This window comes from Talaromyces proteolyticus (assembly GCF_021365285.1).
Source record: "Talaromyces proteolyticus strain PMI_201 chromosome Unknown BGW36scaffold_1, whole genome shotgun sequence".
Lineage (NCBI taxonomy): Eukaryota > Fungi > Ascomycota > Eurotiomycetes > Eurotiales > Trichocomaceae > Talaromyces > Talaromyces proteolyticus.
In genome coordinates this window covers 3,340,650-3,361,365 of record NW_025764277.1, presented here as the reverse complement: position 1 = coordinate 3,361,365, position 20,716 = coordinate 3,340,650, and the positions used below count along the sequence as shown (strand labels likewise).

The window sequence follows — 20,716 nt, the reverse complement described above, 5'->3', positions numbered from 1 at the left end:
AATTGTGTGACTAATCCCTGATCTACTAATTCTCTACTATTTGGATGAGCAGACATCTCAGCGATACGCCTCTGCGCCGCTTTTCATCCGCATACTATATGTACGTCTGGAGCTGCGGCTAGCAACGAAAGACTTCCGGATCGCCTTTCAGTGGCAGGCCATATTTAGAATAAGCCAATCACTAGATGTGATCTTTATTTCTGAGACAGGAGGCTCAAGGATTAATGTTCTGGGATGTTGATCCAGTAATGTACCTGCTGATGTTTCCGACCAATAGCTGCGAGTCACATGGCGCCGACGTTATTTCGGTTATACATGGCGCAGACTGCCAAGAAGTTTGAACAAAGAACACGGATGGTAGTTGGTCTAAAAAAACATCTGGATCAATGCTTCTACTTTTAGTTCATTGTACTGAAATCGTTCCCTGGAGTCGCTCGGCGTTTAAAAGCTTTGTTCAAATTTAGGGCTTTTTTTCGCGCTGCACCCAATTGGGAAAGAGCTTCTTTTTATGACCGTTTAAATCCAGTGGAATTAGGCTACGGTTTATTGCTCTTCCAATTCACTAGAAGTGAAGACCTTGGCGAGATTGTAAATTTGGTAGTGACTTAACTTTTGTTATTCGCCTATTTTTTATTCTTGGTTAAGGATGCATATAGAGACAGCCTGTCGACAGATTGCTGGTTTTATTCATCGCACTAGACCTTGCGGACTTTTTGAATGTTGCCATAGAAGTATTCCATCTTATTTATTCAATCCATATTCACTTTTGCCTCGGATAGACCTTGTAGTCTCCGGTTTGGATCTTCGGTGTTCAGGCGGCCGCGCCACTCCAATGATTAGGTGCTGGTAGAAACTGCGATTAAGAATACTTCGCGGTTGATTTATTAACCTCATCTTTTACTATTATGGCAGGTGCGAGTGCAAATGTCTGAGAACAGACATTCGATTAGTAATGAGTGGGATTGCTCTAACTTGATATGGCAAGCAGAACCAAATGGTCAGTGACCAATCGGTCCAATCCATGTGTAAGAGTTAAATATTTGCCAACAATAATGCCCAACTGTCGACGTTGAACAAACCTACCAGCCGGTCAGAATACTCAGCCTACTTCCATATTCCTCCGCCCTTCACTAACATGGAGAAAATTAGTGTCATTATCTGCTAGTAAGATCCCGTTCCAAGTAATTACTTTAATGGAAGCGGAATCCAAAACTGATTTACGAAAAGAGGGGTTTTTAGCCCGTTTTGTGATATTAAACAGTTGAGCGCCTGCACTACCTATTGGAAATTGATGGTTTCCCCATGGTAGTGTTGATTTCTAAATGAAAGCCGACAGAAGAGTTTCTTTGAGTGATATTTATAATGTTATAAATAGAAGTTTTCATTTCACGTTGACCAATGAGCCGGCTGCTCCGCGATGTCTCTACTTCAACTTCCTAGTGAAATTATTCTCATTATCGCTCAATACCTAAGCACCCAACATGACATTTACAGCTTGATGCAGATAAATCGCCAATTGTATCATCTTCTGCAGCATATCCTGTATCGCTACAATGTCAAGTATGGCAAATGTTCGGCTATGTTGTGGGCCGCGAAGAAGGGTAACTTGGGTGTGATGAAGAAGCTTCTTGCTGAAGGCGCCGCGACAAATAAGATCGGGTTTAAAATTAAAGAGAGTCGCGACCTATGGAGTCTTTCCAGTTAGTAAGATTATTTCCTGGAAACGTACAGATATTGATTTTACTTGTCTCTTTTTTCTACCGATAAAAGCTCACAAATACAGATCTATATAGCAGATTTTCACCCCTTGGAAGTGCTCAGAACTTGGAAGATAGTCCACTTCTTTTTGCAGTAAGAGAAAACCATGAAGACATGGTAGAGTTTCTGCTGTGCGAGCTTGCAAAAGATTGTGAGACACCGGTGATGCTCATGCTGCAAGTAAATGAGACCCTTGCCACCGCCGCTGTCCATGGCTATAATGAGATTGTTCTACGCATGCTCAGTTGGGGCGCCGATATTAATTTCAAGATCACGCGTGGTATAAAAACATGGACTCCGCCTCTAACTTTAGCCGCCTCTAACGGACATGTGGAGACTGTTATGTTATTGCTCAAACACGGTGCCGACATAAGAGGCGGCAGCCGACAAGACTCTGCTCTATATGCTGCAGTGAGAGGTAATCAGACCAGCGTTGCAAGGCTACTTCTTGAGAAAGGCGCAGATCCGAATTCAATCTATGCAGATTTGCTGTCTCCAGCAGCGGAAAGAGGCGATGCAGAAATGGTGGATGTTTTACTTAGCATGGGGCCTCAATTCCAACGATCCTTGCACTGCCGGCGAGCCCTGTTTAAGGCGATTGAGGGAAGACATGAACAAGTCACAAGACTCTTGATTGAGAAAGGAGGGGCAGATCCGAAACTCTCGGACGATGTGAGCGGTCGCAGCACAATGCGAACTGCAATACGCCACGATCAGCCCAACTTGGGTTTAGTAAAGTTATTGTTGGAAAAGGGCGTTTTGCCAGACAGCCAGGATCTGCGATTGGTGAGGTTTCATGGAAACGAGGAATTGCTTCAATTACTCGAAGAGCATTCCGATCCCCGACAGGAAAATACTTGAGATTTCTTGCCAAGGTGTGTTTATTTCATGTAATTCCCAAATATGTATATGATCATAGAACTAGTAGCGAGTTTAATTGCCACCGTCGCTTTTCGTCCGCTTTAATCTTGCTTTTCGGTCTATCGATTGTGTCTGGTTATCGACTTTCGGATGATTTACACATATTTCAAGCATCAGAGTCAGATACATAGATGAGACCATGACCGTCCGGGAATAATGCTCTCGGTTGGTCACTGTGAGGATTGAAAGTGAAGTACCGGGATAAAGGATATTTTTAATGTCTCGTTAAAGGCAGAGATAGGAAAAGAAACGAGAAAGTAAGGCTCTCAGCAAGGCGTTTAATTGTTATTTATTCCGTAACCTTAGGTTACCACAAACGAACACGCATTGTCTGCAAAAATAATTGAAGAGCAAATTATTCTTCAAACCGTCAAATGGGAATGCCGACGAAAGAAAAGCAACTAATAAATTTGGTAATAGTCTAGCTGTAGCGGACCCGCTCCTCAGATCTTTGTGTTACGGGCAAATCTGGTAGTGCAGCGATGGTGGAGGAGGTATGAATACCCAAGCTTGGCTAGGAAAAAGCAATATTAGATCAACCGTGATCCACAAGTGTGAAGAATGAAGCAAATTTCATGAAAAGGAACGGCGCTATTGCAAATTTATTGAAACAAAGAAGGGCGCCAACACCACGATCGATAATACTAGTGTAATGATTGGGAGCCGTAGTCAATGACTAAGGTTGTATACTCCACACGCAATTCCACTGGCTTGTAGCATGAAGACATGAACGTGATGGGTGAAATGGTGCTTCCTTAGTGTACCTCCAGATCGGTAACTTTGCCTGCCCCCGCCCCTGGGACGCCGCCAACTGGCTGGGTCTGTCGGGGAGTGGAGCGCTTGTTGCCGAATATTGAAAGTTTATTGACGAATTCACCTAGAATTGTGGCATTTTTTTTTAAGGATCTTGATTGGCTTTTTCTGAATTAAGGCATCGCTGGTTCCATGGATCGCAGACTCGATCGAGGTGGTTGCAGATAATAGAGATGCCTGCAACAGCCAATCACCAGCGTTTTACACAACCATCACACTGGAAATAGTATATATTATCGCATAGCCGGACTGCTGATCTATGTCTAATCCGTGGGGTACAGGTAGGAGAATGACCGATCTTATCCGAGGATGAAGTATCCTTCCTTGATTTCAATTAGGGTTGATGCAGAATTCATCAAAACCAATACTTTTCATGAATGATTGCTTTTTTTTGGCTGTCAAATAGTCCGACATGCCCTCCCCAGGATGACCTTTCATGTAAATCCATCCACCACCATGTCTTTCCTTGGATCTCAATCTTTGACGACTTATAGCCTGGTTAGTGGTGTCGCTCTTCATCTCTTTGCACTGAGACATGGAGAGTGGGATCAAAGCGCCCCGACCATTGTGGCCTGGTATCTGGTTATTACAGCCCTCGGAGCAGGAACAAATTTGATACAGATACTTGTGGGAACTGCATCAATATCTCGGCTTTTGGGATGGCACTTATTAGGTTTGTTTGGCAGCATAGTCATCTACAGAGCATTCTTCCATCGATTACGAAAATTTCCCGGCCCCTTCGTTGCTGGCGTCACGGCTTTCTACGCAAGTTATCTCTCTGCAAAGAAGTTCCATAAATTCGAAGAAGTGGGAAAATTGCATCGGCAATATGGTGACTATGTGCGGTTGGGTCCTCGGGAACTGTCAGTTGCAGATCCACAAGCTGTGCCATTCATCTACGGCCCAACAGCGAAAACGACAAAGGGCCCCTTTTATGATGGTACACAGCCCTATGTTTCTCTGCACACGGATAGAGATAAGAAACAACATGCACGACGGCGAAGAACCTGGGACCACGCCTTTAGTACAAAGGGTAAGCTATTCAATTGTTGGCGACGAAGACTACACTGGATTTTTGACGCTCACGAGTTGATAGCTCTTCTTGACTACGAACCCCGCGTATCAAAATATAGTGCACAGCTACTATCTGTTGTTTCCCAGCAAGCTGGCCGAGCAATGAACGTTGCTCGCTGGTTTAACTATTACAGCTTCGATATCATGGGGGACCTGACTTTTGGGAAGTCGTTTGAGATGCTGGTCACCGGGAACGATTCATATATGCTTTCGACGTTACACGGAGATATGCAGTCTTTGGGTCCATTCCTTCATGTGATGTGGATAATTCCATTCTTTAAGAGGGTACCAGGGTTGAATAGAAGCTACGTCGCTTTTTGGAAATGGCTTTATGAGCAAGTCGACATCAGAAGCAAGGTGATTCCACAACTGGTCTTGGAGAGAGTGCAATTTGGGCTAATTTCCATTCTCAACAGAATGAACCAGAGCGACCGGATATTTTCACATGGATTTTGAAGGATTTTCGATCTAGGGACCAGACGGAGAAAGACAAATTGTTTTTACATGGCGATGCAGAATTAGCGGTCGTTGCTGGGAGGTCCGTCCTATTAATCCATCACTATAGTATACTTTCTGACGAAGGTCAGTGATACAACTGCAGCTACATTGACGAACCTATTTTACGAGCTCGCCAACTCACCAGAATTTACCGCCCGGCTCCAATCTGAAATTGATACTCTCATCGAGCCTACATATCGAGAGATGGCTCAGTTGACACTTCTCAACGCAGCCATTGACGAAACACTACGCCTGCACCCGGCTCTGCCTTCTGGAATGCAGCGAGTGACGCCGCCACAAGGTGTTAGAGTTGGTGATGTGTATATCCCCGGTGACTGTCTTGTGCAGATACCTTTATATACGCTCTTCAGAGGTGACCTTTTTCTAAATTCACGAATCGGGTTCTACTCAAGCTAATACATGCACCATATAGATGAACGCTGCTTCCACCAACCGCATGCATTTATTCCAGAGCGTTGGAGTACCCGACCGGAACTGATCAAAGATGGGTCGGCCTATATTCCATTCGGCAGCGGTTAGTAATTGGAGCTTCTATTCCTCTTAATCTTATTATTTCAATTTTAACAATAAGTTTATAGGGCCCTTTGGATGTGCTGGGAAACAACTTGCTCTTATGGAAATTCGGCGTATAACGGTTGACCTGTTGTCACGATACGATATTGCTCTCTCGAAGGAGCAGACCCACGAAGCTTTTTACGAGGGCCAGCAGGATGTTTTCACGCTTGTGCATGGTAGAGGACTGCAGCTTGTTTTTACGGAGCGAATAAAGGCATAGTGGAATTTGCAGAGCTATCGTTCGATGCTCGCTATATACATTATACATGCATTGAGCGTTCACTACCTTGTACCTATACATATATGGAATCGAACACCGGATTATCATAATGTAAAGACCCTAGTACCATCGACCCAGGGCCTAGACTCTTAATAGGCTAATGTTTTTGATATTTTTATTGGTGACACAATTGATCCTTTGGACCCGAAAAAGCAAATGTAAGCACGCTATGAACCAACTGTTATACGAAGGCGCCACCGTTATTATAATCATATGCAGATAAACGACCGTACTGGCAATGATAGACACGCTACGGACCGGTAAAATGCTTGGGCCTTGGAAAATACGAAGCAACTGAAACAGATGATCTACTAAACAAGGGAGAAGAAAGAAAACCACAGACGTCTTTTTATTGTGAGACTAGATTCTCACCCATACTGGCGTGCTTTGATAAAGCTATGGATGTCGAGTTCCAAGTAAAATAGAAGAACAGTGAAGATTCTCTTCGGGATTGATGGTGGGCGATGAGTGATGATGGGTGGTCAGTGGGATGAATAGATTTACAGTCTTGAAACCGCCCGAAGAATAAAAATTCAAGATACCAGTTAGGTCTTGACGATAGCGAAAAACCTAAAAAGCGGTTATCGAAATTGATGGATTGGTGCATGGATGGTGCTAATAGCTAAGGTGGGGTTATTGGGTGTTGCCGCGGTAAGCAAGGAGATAAGGACCGCACGGTTCACACAGCCCGCTCTGAGGGATGAGAACGAATTCTGAATTTTGATTAGTTCGACTAGCCACCTGGTAAGCTGCTCCGCCAAGACTGTCGTCAGCTGAATCTGCATGTATTTAAATGTTCAACATTATTAGGTGGTACATATGTAACTAGGTGAAGGTGGTACGATGTGGTGGAATCGGCGACTACTCAGGCGAGGCATTAAAAGGACAACCAATTTGCAGGCGCCGAGGCTCTGTTGCAGGGCAATCTGACGCACGTACGGATCGTCGACCAACTAAGGTACAATGACTATCTATGTGAACAGTGTTTACGGATATCAAACACTAGGACGTACGGCCCGACGTGATTGCAAGTAGTTCCGAGTCGCATGTAGATATAGTTCTAGTGTATATATTCGGCCTGATGTTCTTGCGTCTTATCTATCAATCACCCTCTTCTATGGAGGTCTCACTAAGTGTTCTTAGGCATACGTCGATTGGAGGCAGCCTCAATCCTTTACAAGAGCCCCAAGTGATCGATGGTGCATGCACGGAGTAACAATGATTAGTTATCACGCAGCACTGAGTCTGACCGATTGGACCACAGGGAGATCCCTGCATTGCCGGGAATAGGTCTAGGTGTATGGGGCTGTTGGAGGAGCCCCAGGAATTTGGAGATCATCCGGAGCCGCGGTCGCTGAGAATGATTGATAGCGAATCAGGAAAATGCGACAAGGCCGAACTTACTCCGGAGTACATAAGCCGTATTACATGGTGGTAAGAGTGGAATAAATGCGGCGTGAATGGCGGGTGAACGGCGTCCCCGGGTATTAGGAATCTGATTGGGGGCGGTGGGAGCGTAACTAGTGCCTATAAAGTGAACTCAGACCCAGGGATTGCCTGATTGTTGGGGCGCTCATAGCGCTGGGACGGGACAATGGCGATAGAGTCCTGAGGGCTGGGACTAGACCGAATGACGACATCGAGTGCCAAGCGCTTGCAATCATTATCGTGAGTCAAGACATGGGTTTCTTCCGCGTTAGGTAACGGGTAAGCGACAACAAAAAAAGAAAGTTCAGAGTCCAGACACCAGAGTAAAGGGAAGAGAAAAAGCAAAAAAAAAAAAAAAAAACGGAAAAAAACTCAGCGAAGGCTTCATTCCTGCACGTGGACCCTCGAATCCTCCGTAAGAACTAAAGCGGGTGTAGCCGGGCGATATTCGTCTTCTGACAGCCAACTTGTTTGGGGGTGATGTGTCTCATCTTTCGACTATTCATTGGAAGTTGGTACTAGATGGTTAATAATATTATGAAGTTGACAGTCCACGCTGCACAGACCGGACTTGCTATCTGTATCTCCAATTTCATTATTAGATGGGGATTGTGCACTGTGCTCCATCACCGAGGTTGTATTGGGAGTATTATGGTTTAGCAAATCCCGATGATCTTTGCCCTTCATGCTGTTGGAATCAGACATGATGTCGGCAGTGAATACTGCCGACATCACGTCGCAGTGGTTGACTGTAAAAATGCACATCCGCTGTGCCTGTACATTCGGCGACTAAATCTCATTCTGTCACCCACCAGCCCAAAGTGCAATGTCTGTCATGTTGTGCAACACTGTTGAACACATCCGCCTTGCACCCTGGACAGCACAGGCCAACCGGAGATGGGCTAGCGCATCCCAAGACGAATCCTTCCCCCCACCATCCAACTAGTCAAGTATGTAAGACGGTAAGACCGCCACTCATTTGTTGTGAAGCTCGAGCAAATCACACAGAATCACGCTAGACTACCGGCCCAACCAGCGATGTTTGATTGGACAACTGGTGTAGTTTTGGCCAATGGGCTCTGCTGCCATGTCTCCGTGTCCCTTGCTATCCGCAAGTTTAACCTTGTCTTGAATGACCCGTAGCTGAGGACGTGGCTTTGTAGCTGGGCTGGTCGAATTATTCCCTACCTCCGTCCCTGTTGCTCTGCTTTCTTTCTGTCCGCCCGAAGCTGTCATCAAATCGACGAATTCTCTTCCCCTGAGCTGAGATAGAATCATGGATTCGCCCAGGATGCCAGCCGGCCATTTGTGAAGTGACTTTGCCCACTGAGCACTTTTCTCAGACGATTGCCTGCGTTGTCGTCTTGACACGGCGATCCTCTAATTCTTCCTTCTAATAAGATTGACTCCGCTGGAAGAGACGAACAGATTTCCTGCGACGCGACGACGAAGCCGCCCCTTGTACCTCGCAATTCGAAGAGAATGATACCCCCTTGACAAACAAAAAAAAATAAAAATAAAAACATCCGCATAATGTCGAATCTCACGGATGTGCCAGCCGACATAGCACACGCCTTCGAGGTGGGCAATATCCCACCCGGCATCACCGTCGAATTCTTGATGGAATCGCGCGATGGTCCGACCAAGGCTGCGATATACTTTCTATTCTTTTTCACCTTCGCATTGATGTTGGCCCGGTGCTATTCGCGCATATTCGTGGTGCGGAAGTTTGGACTTGACGACTGGCTGGCGTGTCTGACCCTGGTACGCTCCGCTCCATCATTTCTACACAGCGGTTCGAAGTGGTAACTGGATGCTGACAATGCGTTTGATAGATTATTTATGTACCCGTTCTTGCACTTGCCATTGTATGCATAGACAATGGAAGTGGCAGGCGTAGCGCCTACGTCCACTATGTCATGTCGCTAGACAACGACCGCTCCAACCAAGCCGAACTCGATGACCTTGTCTTGCATTTTCTGTACACCATCGCATTGTTTACCTGCCGTCTGTCGGGCCTTGCGTTCTATACCCGTCTCTCTGCCGCCCACGATCATCTTTTCCGGACCATCAAGATCTGTGCAGGCATATTTGTCGTCGTCTTTATAGTCCAATTCTTCCTCCTTCTATTCCACTGCATTCCCGTGACTGGCAAATGGCCTTATTCATGGCAACCGGATTACCACAAATATAATTGTATTACCTGGGGCGGAGTTTACATTACTATGTCGGCATTGTCATTTATTTGCGATGTGATCATGTTTGTGATTCCTTCAATGTTGATTCACTTACTTCATGTTCCGTTGCGAAGGAAACTGGGGCTGGCACTGGTAATGTTTCCTGGTGTACTGTCAGTATATGTCCCATTCGTTAGTCTGGAAACGAAGCCAACAACGCACAAGAACAACCTGCTAATCTACTTTCACGCAGGGTCCTACTAATAACGATCGCTCGCATTTACCTTGTCTGCCTCGGCCAGTGGTCCACCGATAACACCTGGCTGTATGACCCTCAGCTTGCGGTTGAAATGGCCGAAATTGGCTCTACACTCATTGCTCTTTCTATACCCGCCTTGAAGCCATTGTTCGGTGTATATGTCATGACCAAAATTCGTTCGTCCAGCGACGATAACCGTAACGATAACATGCCGTATTCGAACCAACTTATTCGGTTATCCTGAAGATACCCCTTTGGATTGTTACGTTGAGAATAGCGTAGCTTATTCTATGACATTTCACCATTGCGGGTCCCCTCCATACGTTTTTTTGTCGGCATATATGCTTGCCTAAGGCACCCGGTCACGTGGGAAGCAAACGCACAGTTTGCTCTATTGTCAGAGTTGCTCCTCTCTATAGGGTATGAGGAGTGCCTCCCTCGGCAATTTTACTGGCGTTTTGCTAGGGACAGTGTCCACGATGGTGCTATCTAGCGACTATAAGCTGTTATGACGTTGGAGAAAGCTCGACACGCCGAGATGGCTATGTTTAGATCCACAGCGAATTTGTTAATGGATAATCCGTTAGGATTAGGTCTATTGCAGAAAATTGGTGTGGTACTCAAAGACCGCCCATCCAAGATTTTGCCCGTAGCTTGGGCATTCTTATGCCTAAGTGACGTGAGAAAGCTGGAAGGGTTTGAGAAGAACCTATCGGATATGTCTGAAGGCGCAAATCATTGGAAATTAATATTAAAAGCCTTGTATTGTCACGGAATCCTGAGCTTTTAATAACCACCATGCAGCCATGTAAGTTTTATGTCCATCAATGTAAGCTATGCTAACAATATAATAGGCGCCGCCTGGCAAAAAATAGATCTGATTCTTTAGATAAACCCCTCTAGGGAAGGAAACGCAAAAGAAATGATGCTTCGCGTCACAATTCATCGCCTTTAGCCACAGCAATTGGCATTTTCAAACGCTTGAAAACGTGACAAAAACTGTATAAATACAGAGACTGATCATTCCGCTATTCTCGATTGTTCTCATAGTCATCCTTATTCAATGAATAAGTATAAAGATAGCGAACATAATGATGAACGATCAAAACTTTGGAATTATCTGAATTGCTTCTGGCCCGAGGATGAAGTTGAAGCTTGGTCCAAAGTATTAAGTGGCTGCCGGGGTTCAGAGAGACTGGAAAATATTATTACGATGGAGTACTCAGTGTACAGAGCTGAGGGTTCAACCACGAAGAATCCAGCGCTAACTAGTGATCGATGACGCTTATATTTCATTGGCTTATAAAGAATACGAACGCTTGCTCTACGCGCTCCTAGAAGAGTTGGTCCCAAAGCCTATAGTATCACGATCGACAATCCTCATCAGATCCGGAGATCTCACCCCGCTGATTACAATTGATCCAGTACAACTTCGTCTTCCAAACAAGAGTCTAATTACGATGCATTAGCATCTTAATAGGATTGCAACTATGTCAGCTGCAGTCGAAATTGATGACTATCACAGACGTAAAGAGGAGGATGACGACGATTACGATGTCCACGTCTTATGGCAATTACTGGCGATGATTCCAATCACGCAGAATGTATCATGTGGAATATACACCAATTAATGTGAAATTAAGAATATAGAGTTAGTATGATCCCACCCGTGGATAATGCTGAAGGTTGAAATATTATTCATATTAGTATGGGGAGGTCTCTTTTACCCAATCTACTTTGGTTCTATATTCAAACATTTGCCATTCTACTGGATCTAGAAGCGAGAAAGCAGGTACTCTGTCTGTAAATTGCCAGACTGTCTAATGAAAAAGGCGGTAGTCCAACATAATCATAACCATCAACATTTTCATTCTCATTTCAGATTTTTCAAACTATGAGCGCATGGCTGCCCGCATAAGAAAATGAATGCCGTCATGTTTCTTTGGTACCATTCCAAAAACTTGGTGATACCTCATCGACATGTCCTATAAGGCGTTCAAGCGGTAATATTGACGAAAGATTTATTTCCCCTCATATTTCTTTCTACACCGTCTATTTTTTTCCTTCTATGTAGCAGCCCGCTAAGCAAAATACTAACGCCAAGATGCATATAGACGAAGACACCCAGTCTGAAATGTCTTACTTGCCATTATCCCACATGTCTATGACTGAGACTGAGGTGCTAAGTAGCGTCGATGATTCTAGTTCCGCATACAGGAACAATAATCCTGTTCCTCATGTGTCGCAATCATGTACTCCCTGGGTCGACACGAGACTTAACGGCTACCGGCCTTTGCTGCCATTCCCCTACAAGTATCCGATTGAAAAGCATGCTGGACCTATGCTCATCCCACCTCACGCTGTCACCCTCTGTGGTGTGTGTGGCATGTGCATCACCCTCGAGGATGAGCGGGATATGCTGCCGATGAATTACGCTCGCTACAACAACGGCCAGGCTGCTGTGGAGCATATTGATGCCGGAAATAGAGAGCTTCAGAAGCTGCAAGCAAAAGGGGCAGGTGTCGATGGTGAATATGCAGGCGAGAGAAAGTTTGGTGTTATGCCCAAGCCAGGTTGGACTGGGCTTTACCGTGTTTGTGAGTAACCCAGTCAAGAAATCTACATATGAATGCTCATTTCACAGTGATTTGTCGCACAAAGCTTCCACCCAAGCGTGGAATGTCGCAATATCATGTTTCCGGTATTGGCCGTTTCCATCTTTGGGACAGCGATCCTGAAGCCCGTAAAATCCACGGCAACTCGGCGTATGGCGAACTTCAAACCGGTGACGAGTACGAGCCTGTTTTCACCGTGCCTTGGAAGAAAGATGAGCTGCTCATTGACCGCCAGCACTTTTACAACAAGACAATCCCAGACGACGAAAAAGATACCACGACTAGCAAGTCTCTTGTTAAACGTATCAGCGTATATCCGGCACATTTCCACGATCAAAATTATCAGCAAATCTACCCTCATGGGTTCCCAATCCATGCAAACTGCTGGGCTTTGGCTGAACGCGTTATTGGTAGTGATTTGATTGAAAAGAATCTCAAACTGTTCCTGAATGTTCTCCAGCAGCGATGGAAGGATGAACCAATGTTCGTAGATAGTCAGGAAATCGCCAATTGGATTATTGACCGAGGTTCGTGGCGCAGTGGGTTTTACTCCGACTATTTCAATCAAAATTACCGCTGCGAGTACGAAGTCAATCGCAACCTTGTTGCCATTCGAGACCCTATGTGTGTGTATGAAGTAGAAGAAATTATCGCTGAAAGCGCGAAGAAATACACCCTACTGAAGGAGAAAATGGGAGACACTGTACCCGCTCCGACGACCATCATCACGTCCAGTTTCATTCTGTACAGCATACCGTACGAGGTCTGGATGGTCATTTTCGACTGGCTGCATTACAGCGAGATAGTCAAGCTGCTGAGTGCGGCGCGACTTCGCATGCCCTGGTCCTACTGGCAGCAACGTGCCCCGAGAGATATCATCTGGGAGCTTGATGACATTGATTTGCAGACTACCCCAATCGACTGGCAGCACTTATGTCTACGTGCTGAGCGCTTGTGCGAGGAGTCGCTTGGTCTGATTAACCGCCAAAGGATTTGCAATATCTTGAAGGAAGTTGGTCAGAAAGTGACCTTCTTCTCCGATGTTGTAGTTACCGATGATCAAGCGGAAACCCCAAACACAGCAGTACCAGTATCAGATTCTGTGGCTATCGAAACTCGCAGTGCAACTGTCACTAGAGACAAGTCAAGAAACGAGGAAGCTCCTGAAGAGAATCTCTATGATGCCGCGGAGTCTGAGGCAGATTCAGGACTTTCTGAATGGGACGACGAGTACGACAAGGGCGACTACCAGGCTACAGCTGAATGGGATAGAGTCACACCATAATAGGTTGATGACTGCACTTGATGTTCTGGCCACGGTCAAGATAGAACGAAAGGAGTTATTTAGGGAGCCCATTGCTGATGTTGAGTAACAGATGTTATGTTTAGAAACGAAATCTAGTGATCATTGACAAAGAGTTTAATTCCACGAATTTCCATTCAACCCTTGACACCTTAATGGTGGAGATTCCCACCATGGGAAATAATACGACCACTCGACCAGGTATACTAGATAAAATAGGCGGTCAACCAATATCTAGCCAAAAGAGGGAAAGCTTAGCCATTATTTTTCAGTTTGTTAGGCGAAATGCGTTTGCACAAAAATGACCCTTTGTATGGGAGAGTTCTGCACCTACCACCTGCGGCTGGAACAAAGGTTAGATGATGGTGTATGCATTGGTTCTCACCAATTTGAGATGATAATGAGCAACTATTAACTTCTTGTTTATTGGTTTATTTGTCTAAATTAATTATTTGAGAGCAACTGAAGTCCAGCAATAATCTTTGAACGTTCACTTGTTTTCTTCGAAGCAGCACTTCGGTTCTTCTTGTGAATGCCCCTTGTCGAGCACTTATCAGTACTCTTTAACCATTTGAGACACTGGGTCTGTCAAATATCCTGCTTCGAATGCAGCATCCACAATCTCGACTGCAATGCACCTTTCTCTTACCAATATCTTTACCCGGCATCATCGTAGGTGATGCTGTAGGCAGACGTTCACAGCATCCACAATTCTGATCACGCCAGCCTCCACGGACCTAACACTCCTGTTGATTTTTGAGCTGATGCTTTTCTCGACGACGTTGCAGGCTATATTCGTGGATCCATGAGCCGTTCGGCGTCATGTTTACTAGGTCGGCTAGTTTTCGCCTTTTGGTTCATAGAATTCCCGCAGCTTATTCTTGTCACATTTTGAGGTGTTGGTAATGTTGTTCCTCATCTTGGGGGAAGCTCTTGTCGTCCCTAGATAAGGGCGGTGACTTTTTGAGAGCATTGATCCCCTCTTAGAAGTAGGTTAGTTTTTGATAGTATTCACGACATTGATTCTCCAGATCGATGTAGCTCTTGATCCAGCTTTTCTGAGGTTCCGGGTCCTCATAGCAACTGAAACTTTTGTTCTAACTGCGCATTGCCTTACCTCGCGGGTAGAGGCGTGCCGCGTCAAGGTTTATTTCGGTAAGAATGAGGATTCCCATCTTGTTGTTTTCTCTTCTCGACAATCTGAATATTGATTTGGACCTTTCCAAATAAGGCGATTGACTGCGGAATGTCAAGGAAAAGATGTGAAGCGAAAAAAACGAAAGCCTTTTGATGAGTAATACAGTTGATGAGTGCCAGATCATGTCATTGTGTCACTATTACCGCGATTAGCAAGCTTCTGCCTATGGAACTGCCTAACAATATCACACTTACCACCATAGGCAAGTCCTTGAAAATTTGATCCATGATATAATTGCATCAAGAATTTTTAAAACATCGCTCCCCGTGCCGAGAACCACCCTTGCACTGCATCAATCCCCAGTCTACCAGTCAACATGATCTTGCCAAACATATCTATATCATCCGGCTGCGCGTAAGCCAGTAAATCCGTAAAATCTAGATCCCAAACTAGAAATAGGTTTTTCTGCGCATATGCTAATGCGAACTCAAATGGTGACTGGGCTTGCCACAGCTGCGACGATATGTACCAACAATGTGGGATGCCTAGTTTGTGATCACATTGCAGATTCTGGCTGCCGCGTAGAATCTCCCATATTCTAGTTAAAAAGTTGGATAATAGCATTGTGCGGCGTGTAGATTCATCAAAGATCCATGTATACCAAAGGTTTTCTTCGGGGGATGAGGACCGGTTGACTATGAGAGCGCGTCTAGGGACGTCGCTGAGTGATAGGGTATCTTCAAAACACGTGTGACGTAGAAGCGCGGCCACAGCTAAGCGGAATGATGGCATGGCCAGCTCAGCAGCCATGCGACAGGACACATCGTCGGTGAAGAGCCGGATTGTTTGATATAAAATTAGAGCTTGCACACGTGCTAGGCATTCAAGCGGGGAATCTGGTTGCTCCGAAGCTAGAAGTCCTGCTATACGAGATTCAATGATTGATGTTATTGTTGCAGAATTTGCTGCATTTCTTGTCAAGTGTAAGGAACAGCATGAGTAGGCATCTAAAGTTGTCAACGATTAACTTTGAGACCCTGAGACCAAGAATTAAAAGGAGCCAAAAAAAGCCATATGTTTCTGCAATTATTCGTACCTTGCATGGATTGTGGCATTCCATTTCGATACAACAGCGGATGACACCAAGCCGTCTGGTTTTCAAGCACCATAATCCTCGGCGCGTCCAATAATTGCGTTAACGCAAACCCTATCCGGGACATGACATCGGGTGGCAGAGGTGGGAAGGTCGGTGGGACCAAAAGAGTAATATCATCTACTCCATATATATCAAAACGTGGTGGCGGCGGCAGTGGATGTTGTTGATGTTGCTGCGTCATTGGCATGCTAACAAGGCCATCAAATGAATGCAGGTCGAGTGGACTCCGATTCCCAGACGAAGCGTGGCCGTGGTTCAGAAAAGGATAATGGCAATTGAGCTGCCGTGTACTACAGCGCGAACAGGTCGGTAGTGCTAGATCACATCGCCTTTTGGCTTTGGCGCATGCCATGCAGGACTTGCGGCGCGGGATGCCGCCATCGCGCTCTTTGAAACGTGGCGTTTGCACAACGGACATTGCGATAGATTTAGGATGAAGAGAGACTTTTGATCATATGTCATATGATGCATTGGGTTTGGCCCCAGGCGTCTGTCCAATGTCTGCTACATGCTTGATTTCCTGCGACAGATGGCGGAAATGCGACGACGACGTGAGGAACTCCGCGTGGGGCCATTTTAGCTGTACTCGACACAGCCAATAAAACTGCCTATGGTACACCATGACTTACCGTTTACGGACTGGGCGGGCGGAGTTCCGTCATATAATTCTTCAGCCCACTTTACCTCAGCTGCTTGTATCGTCTATTATTAGCTAGATAGAGGTTGGCGGTTTGCACAGGCAGCAATCTATACAGGCTGGGATGTGAGATTGTTGGGGAAAACTGGGATATAAAATGCGGGACTTCACCCTGTTCAAGCTGCTTCGAAGCATTGTCTATCTCAACATTTCGTCTATCCAAATACCCATTTCCAATCCAGAAACCTTCATTCACCTCTCAACATGTCTAATAACACCTTTTTTGTGACCACTGTTACTGGCGTGCAGGGTGGTGCAGTCGCTCGCCACCTGCTTAAGCAAAATGCCACCGTCCACGCAATAACGCGGACAGTTGACTCTCCTGCTGCTCAAGAACTGCAATCACTCGGCGTCAAACTCTTCTCTGGGAACCTCGATAACAAAGAAGCCCTCAAAGCTGGTATGCAGGGCTGTACTGGTCTCTTCCTGAACCTTCCACACGACCCAACCGTCGCCGTTACTTATGCTCAAACCATATTGGCAGTTGCCAAAGATGCTGGTATCAAACACGTCGTCTACTCGACCGCATTGGGAGTAAACGCCCCAGAAAAGTTTGCTGCCTGGGACCCTAACGGCATGATCGCTATGGTTATGCTTCCTAAGCAGACAATCGAAAAGCTACTCACCGATTACGGCTTTGAATCCTGGACAATTGTGCGCCCCGGTAATTTCATGGCGAATTTCACCAAACCAAAAATCTTGTTGACCTATCCTGGTTTGGAGACAACAGGGGTTTTTCGTACGTCGTTTGAGAAAACGAATGTTATCCCAATGGTGGATCATGATGACATTGGCAAGTTCGGTGCTGCAGCGCTGCTCGATCCCACGCGCTTCAACAAACAGGCCATCGAGATCGCATCAGAGCTTATGACCGTTGACCAAATCATGGCCGATTTGAGCAAGGCTACAGGCAAAAAAATCTCGGCACACTATTTATCAGACAAGGAACTCGAAAGTGAAGCTGCCCAGGGCAGCCCAGCTTCGTGGCATGTATTTTTGCGGGATTTGGCCCAGTTTGTGGATGAGAATAAGCTTAAGAGTTGGGGGATACCATTGAACTCGTTTTCTGATTTTCTGGCAAGGGAGAAGGAGGCCGTGATTGAGACATACTCACAAGCTCCTTAGATAACCGCCAAAATTCTTATAGTGTATGAAAATGGAGAAATGAATGCATGCAGTTTAGCTTCTTGTCAGCATCTACCCCATTAGTTAACCTTAAGAGCATGAATGGGATAATAAAACTAGAAAGTCTGGAATTAGGTGTAGTTCTAGACCGTAATACATTAGGTATATTTAACAGGGTTACAGTATGGGCTTAGAAAGTTAATTATAGCTTATAGGATGTACGTGGGTTCGAAACGATCACTGGAATTGATGGCAGAGACTCTTCGGCTAGAGATGAAACCTTTTGCTGTTGATGTCCTGTCTATCGTAACCGGGGCTGTAAAGACTCGGGGACAGACTTTATTTTGACGAATTTTCCTTTCCCGAACACTCTTTGTTTAAATCAATTGAGAGCTTCGTTACACGAAGGGCATAGGGCGACGATGGTGTTACGAGAATGGATCTGATGGACTATTCAAGCAAGGTTGTGGACCAGGTCACTCGCCAGGCAGTAGGAAAGTTTTGGTACGGCGACCGCGCATCTGCAATGAAGTACATTACAGCGTACTTCCCATCATGGATACTGGTAAGTCTCCATGAACTGTCCCATTTATTTGAGCTACCATAATGAGAACCCTTGCTCTAACTGCCATGTAGGATAGTTTTGTCCTGAAACACACTGGCTTGGATGTAATCGCCTCTGAGCAGCAGAAGGCCTTGTGATCAAATATGGCAGGCCATGACAGCGCGTAAATCGAATAATATTGAAGTATTCAAAGTTGAAAGGACATTGAGCTGGAGACTTATTGTTCCTATAATGTAATGTAATGTTATATATACCAGTTGAACAGACGTGGACATGATAAGCACATGGAACCCTTACTAGACTCGGACTGAAATGAGTGGATCTAGTCGATAGACAAGGCTTCCTGTGTTTCAAATCTATCGATGAAACTGGTAGTTCATGAATGCACACTTTAGTCTTGAAGATGATTAAATGGGGCGCTGCGCCATAAGAGGCAGGCTTTTCAAGATCGCATGATGCACTCCTGGAGGCAAACCCGCCACGGGGATGAGAGTAAAAACTTTGAGAGCACAACTTAAAGGAAAATCTATTGTCTACTCTAAATATGTATAAATATGCATCCGTTAACTAGAAAATGAATCTCATCAATCTGAAGCCCCTTTCCCTTTGTACAAATCGTACAAATCTCGTCCCGAGTTCGCCGACCACGGGCGAAACTTCTTTGGGTTATTTTCGATTCTCAGAAGCTTTCTTTTGTTGCTTTTGATATCTACGCTGTCGCCAATTGATACCTTTGTTTATTATAAGCCACAGGCTGGGGGAAGCTGCGACAGCAATTAACCCTAAGGTAGTGTATGCCCAACCATCCCCCATTGCTGCGCTCATAGGACTGATTGCAGCTGACGCGGCGGCGCCCAACTCGCAACGAAATAGATTATTAGCCGCAGTGGCAGCTGCAGATCGATCGGGCCATAAATCAACCATCAGTGCATTGAGTACCTGTGACGTCGCTTGCAGTCCCCATCCTGCGAGAAACAGGAGGATGATGGGGGCAGCCAAGTTGACATTTCGGCCGACAACCCAGCCATACGCTATCACTGTTACCACACTCAGATAGTATGTGGGTAAAGCGACCTGTAACCGAGCCTTTTCGATGTTGAAGTTGGTTATATCTTGTCGAACATTTTTCAAGATTGGGAATCCTGCGCGTTTCGCATTTCGGCGATAGTTCCAGTCCACGATTCGCCCAGTTGTGAAAGCAGATACAATTCCTCCTCCACCAATGGGGAGATACATTAATGCAGTCTGGATATTGTTGAAATGGTAGATATTGTGGAAAGATGTTGTGGCACCAGTCATGACGGCATAGAAACATGCAAACATTAAACCGGTCGTCATTAAAACCGCACCTGTTTCTAAGTCTAAGCAGATCCTCAACGTCGGCAATGGTGAAGGTATGCGCAGAGTATAATTTTTTCGAAGTTCGGCAAGTTTCTCGGGGTTCGGGACAATTCCATTCCTCTTTCGTCTCCGATGTCGAATAAAGTCTGTCAGCGACATATTCAAGGGAGGTGGTGGAATTGATCCGTCTCCGACTACTTTTCGACACGTTTCTGGTAGAAGCAACAAGAGAAAGGCAAAAAATGTCCCCGAAAAAATCAGAAGAAACCAAAAGATCCAATGCCAATCTAAATATTGGCTTATTAGGCCACCGATGATCGGGGACAATGAAGGGCCCAACATTGATCCCACAGAAGCGAATGCGATGTATGCGCCGCGTTCGGAGGCAGAAATCATGTCACCCACAAGGCCATTCGCCAGCGCAACAGTGCCGCTACTACCTGCGCTTTGGAGACACCGAAGAACCATAAGAGCAGCATAGCTGTTTTGGAGACTAAGACCGAGATTTGCGGCCAAATAAATTGTGAAGCAAATGATATATGCGGGTCGTCGTCCTGCTTTATCGGAGAAACCCGCTATTAACATTGGCGCAATTCCTTGCATAATCTGAAAGAAACAGTTAGCTATATCAATGCTCAAATCGCAATTCCAATTCGAGCATTCACCAAATAAGTTGTGATTGTGAGGTCGATATCTGAAGTTGATCGATGCAGAGCGACTGCTATAGAATCCAACGCCGGAAAATATATGCTTGACGACAACGGAGAAAAGAAAGATGCAAAAGAGCCAACCATAACCATTACTCTCTTTTCGTTGGTAGTGAAAACAGACAATTTTTCAAGCTTAGGACCTGCATTGCTTTGTGCTTGCTCTTCGTCTTTTGGGGGAACCGCAGTTTCGCCCCGCTTGTCAGGGTCTGCCCCGATTGAATCGCCCATAATAATAGAGGAGATGTTTCTAATTATTCTAGTAGAAATACAGTCGCCATATAT

General features: G+C 45.4%; 8 protein-coding genes across 8 annotated transcripts; 6 read left to right on the top strand and 2 right to left on the bottom strand.

Moving 5' to 3' along the window:
- Positions 1-1,054: 1,054 nt before the first annotated feature.
- BGW36DRAFT_368317 (ankyrin repeat-containing domain protein) lies at positions 1,055-3,030 on the top strand. Its single transcript, XM_046214974.1, has 3 exons — positions 1,055-1,700; positions 1,784-2,936; positions 2,986-3,030. Exons 1-2 carry the CDS (start codon positions 1,418-1,420, stop codon positions 2,617-2,619), a joined length of 1,119 nt encoding a protein of 372 aa, XP_046078506.1. The 5' UTR covers positions 1,055-1,417; the 3' UTR covers positions 2,620-2,936; positions 2,986-3,030.
- Positions 3,031-3,948: 918 nt separating this feature from the next.
- Positions 3,949-5,860, top strand: BGW36DRAFT_286286 (putative benzoate 4-monooxygenase cytochrome P450; the record flags this gene model as incomplete). The annotated part of the gene is made up of 6 exons (XM_046210398.1): positions 3,949-4,525; positions 4,589-4,923; positions 4,983-5,104; positions 5,154-5,437; positions 5,498-5,599; positions 5,664-5,860. The coding sequence occupies 6 exons, from the start codon at positions 3,949-3,951 to the stop codon at positions 5,858-5,860; spliced, it is 1,617 nt and encodes a 538-aa protein (XP_046078505.1).
- Positions 5,861-8,754: 2,894 nt separating this feature from the next.
- BGW36DRAFT_19069 (uncharacterized protein) lies at positions 8,755-10,160 on the top strand. The gene is made up of 3 exons (XM_046209788.1): positions 8,755-9,112; positions 9,184-9,698; positions 9,779-10,160. Exons 1-3 carry the CDS (start codon positions 8,882-8,884, stop codon positions 10,026-10,028), a joined length of 996 nt encoding a protein of 331 aa, XP_046078504.1. The 5' UTR covers positions 8,755-8,881; the 3' UTR covers positions 10,029-10,160.
- A 1,788-nt stretch (positions 10,161-11,948) lies between these two features.
- On the top strand, positions 11,949-13,684 carry BGW36DRAFT_285693 (uncharacterized protein; the record flags this gene model as incomplete). The annotated part of the gene is made up of 2 exons (XM_046210344.1): positions 11,949-12,381; positions 12,429-13,684. 2 exons carry the CDS (start codon positions 11,949-11,951, stop codon positions 13,682-13,684), a joined length of 1,689 nt encoding a protein of 562 aa, XP_046078503.1.
- A 1,465-nt stretch (positions 13,685-15,149) lies between these two features.
- Positions 15,150-16,414, bottom strand: BGW36DRAFT_393360 (uncharacterized protein; the record flags this gene model as incomplete). The annotated part of the gene is made up of 2 exons (XM_046217800.1): positions 15,150-15,847; positions 15,937-16,414. The coding sequence occupies 2 exons, from the start codon at positions 16,412-16,414 to the stop codon at positions 15,150-15,152; spliced, it is 1,176 nt and encodes a 391-aa protein (XP_046078502.1).
- Positions 16,415-16,674: 260 nt separating this feature from the next.
- On the top strand, positions 16,675-17,925 carry BGW36DRAFT_368307 (putative NAD dependent epimerase/dehydratase). The gene has a single exon (XM_046214973.1). It carries the CDS (start codon positions 16,898-16,900, stop codon positions 17,816-17,818), a length of 921 nt encoding a protein of 306 aa, XP_046078501.1. The 5' UTR covers positions 16,675-16,897; the 3' UTR covers positions 17,819-17,925.
- A 329-nt stretch (positions 17,926-18,254) lies between these two features.
- BGW36DRAFT_422413 (uncharacterized protein) lies at positions 18,255-18,520 on the top strand (the record flags this gene model as incomplete). Its single annotated transcript, XM_046219694.1, has 2 exons — positions 18,255-18,383; positions 18,455-18,520. 2 exons carry the CDS (start codon positions 18,255-18,257, stop codon positions 18,518-18,520), a joined length of 195 nt encoding a protein of 64 aa, XP_046078500.1.
- Positions 18,521-19,048: 528 nt separating this feature from the next.
- Positions 19,049-20,554, bottom strand: BGW36DRAFT_311650 (major facilitator superfamily domain-containing protein; the record flags this gene model as incomplete). The annotated part of the gene is made up of 2 exons (XM_046212483.1): positions 20,390-20,554; positions 19,049-20,330 (listed from the first exon to the last, which is right to left on the bottom strand). Exons 1-2 carry the CDS (start codon positions 20,522-20,524, stop codon positions 19,050-19,052), a joined length of 1,416 nt encoding a protein of 471 aa, XP_046078499.1. The 5' UTR covers positions 20,525-20,554.
- Positions 20,555-20,716: the final 162 nt, after the last annotated feature.